General features: G+C 41.6%; 1 protein-coding gene across 11 annotated transcripts in view; it reads left to right on the top strand.

Moving 5' to 3' along the window:
* Positions 1–10,700, top strand: part of FGGY (FGGY carbohydrate kinase domain containing) — a 418,604-nt gene extending 407,904 nt beyond the window's left edge. For 3 of the 11 annotated variants that reach the window (XM_022575806.3, XM_089921908.1, XM_089921917.1), the window contains one exon: positions 4,789–5,680. In XM_022575806.3, the coding sequence (XP_022431514.1) occupies positions 4,789–4,870 (82 nt within the window). In that variant the 3' untranslated portion in view covers positions 4,871–5,680. Of the gene's footprint in view, positions 1–4,788 lie in introns of all 11 variants that reach the window. The other 8 variants (XM_089921931.1, XM_089921934.1, XM_089921925.1 and 5 more) reach the window with 6 other exon arrangements.
* The last annotated feature ends 1,604 nt before the right edge of the window (positions 10,701–12,304 follow it).

Here is a 12,304-nt window from a genome sequence, read left to right as displayed (position 1 = left end):
GCCCTTTGCATCATGTGACTTTGAGGGCTACAACATGACTTTTATTTTAAATTGAAGTATAGTTAATTTACAATATCCTGTTTCAGGTATACAGCACAGTGATTTTATATATATATATATATATATATAGAGAGAGAGAGAGAGAGAGAGAGAGAGGGAGAGATATTCTTCTTCAGATTCTCTTCCTTTATAGGTTATTATAAAATATTGAGTATAGTTCCCTATACTGTACAGTACGTCAGCATAACTTTGATTAACGTTTTAACCCCAATTCACAAACGCTAATTTATTGAGTGCCTGCTATCTTCAAGGCATTATGCTCTTTGGCATCTAGGCAGGATTTAGAAGGGAATAAGACAATCTTATTTATGCAGTAGATCATTTCGAGCCAAAGGGATATGTTATATAATAGAAGTATTACCAGGTGACAAAGTAACCCAAAACAGAAAAGAATTTGACCCTGTAGGAGTGAGGCAAAGCTTTTGAGAGGACGTTAAGTCTAGCTGACTTTAAATGCTTAAAAGAAGTTGTCAGGCCAAAACCGAAAAGCACTTTGTCAGTAGAGGAATAACACAGGCAAAGTTATAAAGGTGGTAACAGCATCGTATATTCAGGAAACTATCAACAACTCATAATTCTGAAATGCAAAGTATGAGATGGGAGATGGCAGGGAGTGAAATTGGGTGTTGGGGGGGAACAGAGTGGGTCCTCTCATAATGAGCTTTGAGGCTGTGCTAAGGACCTCAGACTTCATCCTACTGGTGAAATGGAGATACTGAACTTTAGGCAGTGGTGGGACCTGGTCAGATGCAGATATTAGAAAAATCCTCTTAGAGGATGCGTTAGAGGGCCTAAGGGTAGGAGAGACCAGATGAAAAGTTTTTCAACAATCCAGCTGAGAGAGGAAAAGGACCTATATTGAGTCACTGGTAGTGAGTTTAGAGATGAAGGAACAATTGTGCAAGTGGCTTTTATCATTTTAGGAAAGTATTTGAGGTTAAGACATAAAAGCAAATTCCACCTTATACAATGGACAGGCAAAGGTGCTGATCCCACCAAAGCATAACTGACATTTAACAGAGTGGAAATGTCCATGGAAAAAGCCATCCAGTATCTTTTTATTTTCTTAAAGCAAGTCTCCAAATGGAGTTGGGCTGTTAATCCTCTGAATATAAACCCCTCTCTAAATACCAGGATGAGTGGAGCAGGCCCTTACATGGGGGAGCTCAATGCAGGAACATGGAGAGAACTGAGTTCCCCATGGCAGTGGGAGCCCTGGGCTAGCAGCATCTCTCTTTTGTTGAAGTTAGAAACAGATTATTCTTCTCCATCTCTTCACTGACCCTCTGAAGACTCTTGAGGGAAGTCTGTTTTTAAGTTCTTTGAGTAGATTCCACATGTTCTTTTTTTTTTTTTTACATCTTTATTGGAGTATAATTGCTTTACAATGGTGTGTTAGTTTCTGCTTTATAACAAAGTGAATCAGTTATACATATACACATGTTCCCATATCTCCTCCCTCTTGCATCTCCCTCCCTCCCACCCTCCCTATCCCACCCCTCTAGGTGGTCACAAAGCACCGAGCTGATCTCCCTGTGCTATGCGGCTGCTTCCCACCAGCTATCTATTTTACTTTTGGTAGTGTATATATGTCCATGCGACTCTCTCGCTTTGTCACAGCTTACGTTCTTTTGAAAAGAATCCTTGGCGGCTTGCTGTCAGCCGCTGTGAGAGAGGCACACACGATGCTCTAGCACCATCTGCAGGCGGCCTGAAGATTTGAAAGTGGAAAGAGCCAGTTTCCTTCTGAGCTACACTCAACATCTCCTTGACTCAAATCCCGTTCTTGTCTGTATAGAACACTTACTTAGGTCTGTGCCACACAGACCTAAGAATGGAAGGAAACGTTTATATATCATATGTCTGATAAGGATTAATATCCATATACAGAGAACTCCTAAAACTCAATAACCAAAAAGCCAACGACCTAAATCAAAAATGGGCAAAGGACTTGAATAGACATTTCTCCAAAAATGATATACAGATGGCCAATAAGCACATGAAAAGATGCTCAACACCACTAATCATTAGGGCAATACAAATCAAGACTACAATGAGATACCAATTTATACCCATTAGTATGGCTACTGTCAAAAAACCAGAAAATAATAAGTGTTGACAAGGATGTGGAAAAATTGGATCCCTTGCACACTGTTGGTAGTAAAATGGTGCAGCCACTGTGGAAAATAGTATGGTGGTACCTCAAAAGTGTGAGATAGAATTACCATATAACCCAGAAATTCCACTTCTGGGTATGTGCCCAGAAGAACTGAAATCATGGTCTCAAAGAGATATTTATGCACCCATGTTCATAGCAGCATTATTCACAGTAGCTAAAACATGGAAGCAACCCAAGTGTCCATTGACAGATGAATGGATAAAGAAAAAGGGGAATATGCATACAGTAGAATATTATTCCACCTTAAAAAGGAAGGGAATTCTGAAATATGCTACAACACGGATGAACCTTGAGGATATTATGTTAGTGAAAAGAGCCAGTCACAAAATGACAAATATTGTATGATTCCCCTTATATGAGGTACCTGGCATAATCAAATTCATGGAGACAGAAAATAGAGTGTTGGTTGCCAGGGGCTAGGGAGAAGGGGAGAATGGAGAGTTATTACTTAATGGGTGGAGTTTTAGTTCTGCAAGGTGAAAAGAGTTCTACGGACGGATGGTGGTGACAGCTGCACAATAATAGGAATGTACTTAATGCCACTGAACTGTGCGCTTAAAAGTGGCTAAAATGGTAACTTTCATGTTATGCATATTTTATCACAATTTTAAAAATTGGAAAATAAAAAGCACAGGGAAAGAAGCACCTTGGACCTCAGCTTCCCATGTATAAAAAAGGAAAAATATAGTCTCTCCATCTTTTGACATTTCAGGTTAATAGAAGGATGTAAGAACAACATTAGCTCACATCGTGTAAGCACTTGACAGTCCGCATCATGTTTCCTGTTCATGTTTAAAATTCAGTCACTCTGTGACGTAGGTACTGTTATCATCCCTCTTACAGCAGGGAAACTGAGGCTCAGACCATTTAAAGGAGTTGCCCCAAATCACCTAGGCTTCTCTGCCTGGAAAGCCGATGCTTTTCCCACTGTACAAAGAATAAGGCCAATGAACAAAGTTGCTGCAAAGTTGTCAGTATTAAAATTAGAAATCTTTAAGTGTATGAGAAAGAGTACTGACCGAAGCTTCCTTCTAGAAGTTTCCCAAAGTCAGAAAATCCATCTCATATAGTGAAAAAATTGCTTGACGTTAGATTGTCAGAGAGTAGCATTTGAAGAAGAAAATTGATGTCCCCCAAATCATTCTATGATTAATAAATTTGGAGGCTCATAGAGTGGGTTTTAGTATAATCTACATATAGTGAGATTGATGGTAATATTGGAATGTTAATTTTTTAAGTAGTAACCATAACTAGCATTGATATCACTTGCTGTGAGTCAGGCACTGTTCTAAGTTCTTCTCAAATACTACCTCATTTAGTTCACATAACAGTTCCCATTACCTCTATTGAGGTAGGTCTTGTAATTTTTCTCATTTACAAATAGAGACATTTAGGAACAAAGAGATTAAGTAAAATATCCATGGTCACACAGCTAGTAATGGGGCCAAGCTGAGATTCAAACCCAGGCCTCAGAGTCCACCTCTTAACCCTGTGTGTGGCCCCATCACGGCTCTTAAGTTACCAGAATTCTTAAGGTAGAAATGCCGGGCAGGGGTGTTCCTATTAATCTGTTTAGCTCTGCATGTTACAGGTAGAAGTCCCTGTGTGCATTCAGGGTTACTCTTACACTCTCTCTCTCCCCCAATTCCCAAGCTTGCACCAATGCTCCTTCACGAGGACTTCTTTTCAGAGCACCCCAGAACCTCCCAAGACATGCTAGACAGGGTTCATGAACCCTTTACCTCACGTCAGCTCCTCCCAGCCAAGAGGAATAAGGGCCAAGCTGCCGTCTCCAAGTATAATTTGTCTTAGGTACTATTGTCCTTTTCAAGATTGTGATGCCAAGGTAGCTTCAGCTGCTCTGCCTTCTAACTCATGGCCAACACCAGTTCTAACAGGTCTTATCTGAAGACTCAGCTGGATAGTACAGGAGAAAAGGGCCCTCTGTGGGATGCCCGGAAGGCAGGGCACAGCTCCAGGAAAGGTGTTAGTCACATTCTCATGGGGTTTTACTCCCAGATAAAGGAGTCTGCAAAGGAAATGTAGGTGTGGAATGTGCAAAGGGTGATTAAAATGTTCAGTCGCATCCCTGGTCAGGCTGTGACGTTAAACCAGTCACTAAACTGGTGGTGGGGGGGTGGGGGGGCGGTGTCGGGTAATCATATATGAAATACTTATTGAAGCTGGGAATGTGAAAGGCCCTGTGTCAAGCCTGGCACTTCCACTGTGTTGTAGTGGAGGCTTTGAAGTCAGATAGCCCTGAGTTTGAATTCCAGCTCTGCCAAGTTTTAGCAATACTATTTTAGATTTGCCTCTTTGAGCAAATCTCAGCTCTAAAACCTTTACCTCTAAAATGGAGATGTAGGTTCGCCCATGGAGGTTAAAGGTAGTGAGTGTGAAACATGTGACTCAGGATGCTGTCGGCATCCAAAAAATGGGAAGTGTCTGCAAAACTGTAACAGATGACACTTCTGTTCTTCTAGATGTCAGGGGAAGCAGCATAACAGTCTTGCTTGAGATCATCCAACATATTTATTTTTCTCCTGCAGATATTATGACAAGAAATATCAAGTATTCCTAAAGCTGGTTGAACACCAGAAGGAGTATGCATCCATCATGAAAGGGGACTGAACTGAGCTTGCACGGGCGGATGCCAGGTTTCATGTCATTGCATCAGGGGCCTCTGTCATTTCACCTTATATTTAAGGCCCTTAGGTATCATTTCATCATTTCTGTATTTTCTTTTTAATAAAGAAAACTGAGATGTGTGCAACCAGAACTAGAGTCTTCCATTTCACAATACCACCGTTATTTACTTGGTAGTTTCCACAGGCAGCATCATGGAGACAGAAACTTCACCAAGAGTCATAGGATCTCCTATGGGACTAGAACTTGGGGATCATTCAATCCAGGAGAAACTGTCCTTGGTAACTGATTCAATGTCAGCCACTAAAGACTTAACTTCAGGTAGGACATCTAATGTTTATTCTATAGGTGGCTAAAAACTTACTAACTTTTTATTTGGAAATAATTTCAAACTTACAGAAAAACTGCAAGAATAGGAATAATACAGGGAACACCCATGTACCTAACTTTTACCTTTGAATGGTTATCCTATCTGCTTTCTCATTTATATGTTCTCTCTCTATATGCGTGTGTGTGTGTGTATATATATATATATATATATTTGTATACATATGAATACATATATACACACCAATTTTTATGAATCACTTGAGAGTAAATTTCAGTAGACTTAATATTTATATAGCACTTTTATTTAATCTATTCATATTCCAGTTTTGTCAATAATTCAATAACGTCTATTATGGCATTTTTCTCTCCTGAGTAGGATCCAGTTTAGACTCAGATACTGCATTTAACTGCAGAATAGTCATCTTGCAAACATCACTTTAAGATAGGTGCAGGCAGGGATCATCAATGGATCCAGGAGGAAATTATTTTTCTTTTTTAACATCTTTATTGGGGTATAATTGCTGTACAATGGTGTGTTCGTTGCTGCTGTACAACAAAGTGAATCAGCTATACGTATACATATATCCCCATATCTCCTCCCTCTTGCGTCTCCCTCCCACCCTCCCTATCCCACCCCTTTAGGTGGTCACAAAGCACCGAGCTGATCTCCCTGTGCCATGCGGCTGCTTCCCAGTAGCTAACTATTTTACGTTTGGTAGTGTATATATGTCCATGCCACTCTCTCACTTTGTCCCAGCTTACCCTTCCCCCTCCCCGTGTCCTCAAGTCCATTCTCTAGGTCTGTGTCTTTATTCCTGTCCTGCCCCTAGGTTCTTCAGAACCATTTTTTTTTTTAGATTCCATATGTATGTGTTAACATACGGTATTTGTTTTTCTCTTTCTGACTTACTTCACTCTGTATGACAGACTCTAGGTCCATCCACCTCACTACAAATAACTCAATTTCGTTTCTTTTTATGGATGAGTAATATTCCATTGTATGTATGTGCCACATCTTCTTTATCCATTCATCCGATGATGGACATTTAGGTTGTTTCCATCTCTGGGCTATTGTAAATAGTGCTGCAATGAACATTGTGGTACATGACTCTTTCTGAATTACGGTTTTCTCGGGGTATATGCCCAGTAGTGGGATTGCTGGGCCATATGATAGTTCTATTTTTAATTTTTTAAGGAACCTCCATACTGTTCTCCAGGAGGAAATTTTGATGAGTAACAGGATATATGCATGGTCTTAAAATGTCTCCTCACAGATTGTTTATCAGTTACAAGAAGAAAAAGAAAGTTAACCATACAGGGAAGAAATAGGACAGCATCTTGATTGGGTGATCAAAATTAACTTCAGATGGGTAAATAGACATCATGGGCCTCCAGATGTGATAGCCTGAAAAGGACATAACATCATTCTGGCTGGGAGTGCATAGCCTCGATCTAATCATAAGGAAACATAAGACAAAACCCAAATGGGGCAGCATTCTATTTTTTAATGGACTATGCTCTTTAAAAATATCTCTGTCATAAAGACAAACGTGTATGGAAAAGAAACATGGTGGCTAAAAGCTTTTGATACAGACAAGTATTTGAAAACACAACTACAGTTACCTTAGTTGATACCGTAACACACACATACAAACACAAACATACACACATGTACATACACACACACACATACCATTTTGGACCCAAGAGTAACTGCTAGTTTTGATTCTAGAGCTGTCATCATTCAGATGAGTTTGAATAGAGAACATATGGAACTTCAGCAACATAAGTCAGCAGGTAGAGAAGAAAAAGCCACTACAGCTCAGTCTTCAAACCTCTTTGAAGAGGTTTGAAGACTTATTCTGTGCCAGCTATTGTGCTATGCGCTGGAGTACAGGGATAAAGAAAACATGGTCCCTGCCTTCAGGGAGCTCCCAGTCTAAAGAGAAACAGAGACAAGTAAATTGATCACAGCACACTGGAAGAGGTGCCACATTAAAAGACGGCACCTGCCGCCATAGAGCACATCCAACCGCAAGAAAAGGAGGAAGCAGTGGAAGGTTAACAGATTGGATGGAAAGCATTATGATGTCATGGCTGTGAGCCCTGGCTTGGGATTCCAGGCCTGGCTCCACCTCTGACTTGATGTGTGACTTGGAGAAAGGCCCTCAATCTTCCTAAACTTCAGATTTTGAATGAGGATATTCACAGTACCTACTTTACCAGATCACAATGAGGATTAAGTGAAATAATACCTGTAACGCACCTAGCTCAATTGTCTGGATCATGCCTGTCTTTTTGCAGGACCTGGCATGTAGGAGATGCTCAGAACACTAACAATAAAAATTTTGAGTAGAATGACCACACCCAGTTGCAAAGGCCAGCTCTGTAATAACATTCTACAGTATCCAAAGGATATAGAGATCTTGGGCAGGGACTAGAGTGTGAAGGTAGGTGTGGCTGTCCAATCCAGCAGGCTCTGGCAGCAGGAAGAAGCCCAGTTCATTCACCTAGACCCCAGCCAGAACTTGAGCTATGGCTGAGTAGGATTGAGGCGTCAGACTCAGCACCTCAGAGGAGAAGTCAGGTATAGCAGGACCTAAGGCAAGATGTCAGGACCACAGTCAGACAGACAGGCTTAGGCTGCTAATACTGATCAGCTCTGACTTAGAAACCAGGTCAGGCCTGGGTCCACTCAAGCAAAGCAGCAGTGAATGCAGAAGTTGTGCCTGGCTAGGAACACAGAGGTGGAAGAGTGAATAATTAGTAGCTATTTGCCAAGTTCTTCCTGTATGTTCTCTGCAATTCTTACCATAGCATAACTTACGGTAACATTAACTTCATGTTCCAGTTAAGAAAGCTTAAGACTCAGAAAACATAAACAGCTCGCCCAGAATCCCTCAGGTGGCAGTGGAGACAGGATTCGGATCCAGATCTGTCGCTTTGGGTGTTACCATCTTGTAACAGCTGCAGAGGAATCCAGCCCCACAGCCTGCTCTTTAGTTAGAGTACTCGTGCCGTGGGTGAGCAGCGGGGCTGCTGGTCCTTCTCTCAGGCAACTCCTATCCAAACCAACCCTGGCTTCCCACTGCTTTATAGAGAAAGGAAAACACACACAGGTGAGGCAAGGAACATGGGAACCCTAGAAATCCTCTGGCATCTTAACAGTGAGAAGCACTGTTAGAAGGGCTGAAAAACCTTGGGCAAGATGCTCAACCTCTAGGCCTCAGTCTCCCCCCTCTGTCAATGGTATAATCCTGCTACCTACCGCCTAATGTTGGTCATAAGGGTTCAGTGAAGAAACTCTTTAAAGGCCCAAGCACAGTGCTATGTGGATGATAGGCACTCTACAAATACTGTTTCCACAGTGTCCTCTGGTGCCAACCTGGCCAGATGGTTAATCCCTAAGAAAATAATTCTGGTTCCTACTATAAAGCCAGTGTTTTAGGAAAATGTAAATGTCTATATGGATTTCTTTAACCATGTGTAGCTGGAGAATAAAAACTTTAATGACTCCAATACTCACCTTCTTGCACTGGGAAGGGGGGCTTTATTTAACGCACACATGTAAAGTATAAGTGTATTTAGCTTTTATGAATAAGAATTACAGTGTGGCCAGAGTGGTTTGTGGGATTTTTGTTTGGTTTGGTTGCCTACTGAAAGCTTTTCTTTCAAGTTGAAGCCAGCCTTGTTTCGCAAATCATTTTGCTAAGGAACACATTTTGGGTTTTTCATTTTGACCAAAAATACTTCCCATATGTGAAGAACATAAATGTGGCTTTCCAAAGAGCCTGAGAGAACAAAAGCTGGGAGAGGGAAGTGGAGGGGAAAAGACAAGGACAGCGGAATGGGTGACATGGTGCAGAGCGGCAGTAAATGACAGGACCCAATGCCAGAGTTTGCTGGAGTCCAAATGCAACAGCTAGAAGGGATACCCTCTCTCAGGGAGACCCCGACTGGGTGGTTGGTCTTTATATTCACACCACAGTCTATGTTGCTGCCAGTTGCACTGGAGAGCAGAGGGATAGAGAGTATGTGTTCCAAGGGGAGTGGTGAAAATACTGTAGGGCATTCCTGGAAACACCCAGCTCTGAGGAGGCACCAGATCAGCAGGTAAGGGTAACAAGCTGAGCATTAGAGTCTTAATGTTAAGGTGACCCTCTGTTTCTCACAGGCCAGAGGATAATCAGGTTATTCAGGTTTAAGTTTGTTGCCCTGTCACTGACCTGGTTGCTCTTGTCGGAAACTAAGACTCTCAGGGCCCATGTTCTCAGCACCTAAATTGTTCCAATTGCACCAATATGGGTGCTCAGTATATAAATAAATACACAAAGATGAGACATTTTTCTGCACAAAGAAGGCAGGTAGAACTAAAAATATCTCAAAAATGTCTCACTTGCAGATCAAACAATCTAAGATATGTGTTAGCGAACCTTAATTTAAGCAACATTGAAAACTTTAAGATGTGACATGGTCATTAAGGGTTAAGAAAATCATGCCTTATACCTAACGACTTGCTTTTAGTTTTTTATTGTGCATGTGTGTATGAACACACACACACACACACACACACACACACACAACACCACACACCTCATTTTGGGTCGTACTTCAAGCTCAGAAACCTTTTGCAAATTTTCAGTATCGGGCTTCCCTGGTGGCACAATGGTTGAGAGTCCGCCTGCCGATGCAGGGGACACAGGTTCGTGCCCCGGTCCGGGAAGATCCCACACGGCGCGGAGCGGCTGGGCCCGTGAGCCATGGCCGCTGAGCCTGCGTGTCCGGAGCCTGTGCTCCGCAACGGGAGAGGCCACGACAGTGAGAGGCCCGCGTACCACAAAAAAAAAAAAAAAAAAAATTTTTCAGTGTTGTTACAGACCATTCCCTGTATGATCTTTTATGGGAAACCAATTGCATCGTAGTCCAGAAATACCCATTGTTCACCAGGGCTGCAGTACACATGCTTTCAGAATTCAAGGGTGTAGTTACAAATAATTACCATCAAAGGATTTAAAATGAAGGACATTGTCACTAAACAAAAACTAATGACCAAGCAGAGCTGTGTAATGTAATTATACTTAAGATGGGCCTTCTGATGAATTACAGAAGAATCTTTGTGCTGTCTCGTGTCTCCATAAATGCACTTAACTGTTATTGACAGTAATAGGAGGAAGTCTTGAACATAAAAATCTTTTTCTTCCTTTTCTAGTTTCCACAGAGAGAACTTAAAAAGCAGTACATTTTTAAAAAGGATGTTTCTCCCAGTACTTCTAAATATTTGACAATTATATAAAATTTATAAAACAAAAGTAACTTAAATAAAAACAAAGACCATTGCTAATAAATTAAGGTTTTCCAATTTATTATTAGCTCACCCATTAATCTTATGGTCAATTTCTATTCTGCACAGAAAATCATTTAAAATTACATGTTAGAATAAATGCTTCTAAAGACCTAATTTTATTTGCTTAAGTCATACCTGAAGTCTTGATAGAAGTGTTTCCTTATTAAAATCTAGGGTGAGCCTGGCTCCCTATTCTACAATTTTAATACACTGGAGGTGGAAAATATTTTACTTATTATTGTCTGGTATTTAGGCAAAGTCAATAATGATGCCTTCCATTTGAATATTTCTTTGCAGTATCCACGTTGACTGCACGCATGTGATCTCAGCTGCTCCTCATAATAGATTGGTGAGGGGAGGCCTGACAAAGGGAGGGATCTCATTTTATAAAAACCACGGCTCCAAGAGCTTAAGTTACTCGCCCAAGATTGGGTAGCTGGATCACAGAGGCAGGATCACTCCAATGCTTCTTCCTAAGTAAATTCAATTAGCTTATTTGTGCAACAGAGGATGATTCATTAGTTAGCTAATTGCTCTCTCCTCTGTGGTCCCCCTCTTTAGAAGATGTATGAATATCTAGGAGGCCCCTTCTGATGCTCATTGGTTGATCAAAGTACTGCGTTATTTCTATTGGCAGCAGAGTGGTGAAGTGATAAAGGCTTGAGCCACGGCGTCACTGAGTCCTGCCTTCGGATCACAGCTTCACTGCTTACTAACCCACACAGTGTATGAACTCATGCAAGCTAGTTTTAACCTGTGAGTCTCCGTTCCTTATCTATAAGGTAAAAGAAATGAAAATCTGCCTCACGGCTGATGTGATAAGTAAATGGGATGATGTTTTGAAGTGCCTGTCCCAGTGCCTGATATAAAATAGAACTGCAACAAACACCAGTTTTTCTCCTCAACCCATCCATTTTTACATTATAAAGTAAATGCGTTGTTTCTAGAAACATCTAGAAGCGTTGTTTCCAGTAACGTTGGATGACTTTATATTCATTTTCTATAGGTGAAAGTTCTGTGTTCTATCCATAACAACCAACCAGTACTGGGCCCTTACTATGTCAAGAGTGCTGGAATAGTTCCCGTCAGTGCGTAAAGGGGCCAGCTGCAGGTTGCAGAGAAAGGGGACACACATAGAAAGAGATTTAACAAGCCCAGAAGTGTCATACTAGATGCCCAATGCACACCACGGTTGATAGGTTCTACAAGAGGTCTAAGGATGTCAGTAATGCAGGCCTGTCTGGAAAGGCTCATCTGTAAGTGATGAAACATCCAGCCCTGCCTTTCTCAGCTCTGCTAAGCTCAGGTACTGAAGGTCTTTCACCCGAAGATTCAGCCCTGCTCCATCCCGAAGATAAGCCAGGCTGAGGCAGGCTGTGTACACCCAATTCAGACCAGCTGCAGCTCTTCCCCAGCCAGTGAGTCTGGAATTCGTCTTTCTGCCATTAGGCCCTAGGCACTGGGAGCCTCACTAAATCACAGGCTTCTCCCCAAGGGACAAACATGTTTATCCAGTCTGGCACGACCCCTTGAAATTGCCCAATTCTCCTTATGCTAGGCACAAAGAGAGAAATGTTGATTCCACTCACATGGCTCACTGCGTTATTCCTAAGCCGTCTGTCAAAGTGATGCCTCACATTTTACTGCATTCCGCATGTAATCCTCCTGAGCTTTGTTTACTTATTCTCTTATTTCTGGCCTCACTAATCCCTTCAAATCTGACCTTTGAAACTGTCTCCCTGGGT

The sequence above is a fragment of the Delphinapterus leucas genome, chromosome 1 (genome assembly GCF_059928025.1).
Source record: "Delphinapterus leucas isolate spDelLeu-1000000601 "Yukka" chromosome 1, BTC_Dleu_Yukka2, whole genome shotgun sequence".
Taxonomy (NCBI): domain Eukaryota; kingdom Metazoa; phylum Chordata; class Mammalia; order Artiodactyla; family Monodontidae; genus Delphinapterus; species Delphinapterus leucas.
This window is presented reverse-complemented; position numbering and strand designations above follow the sequence as displayed.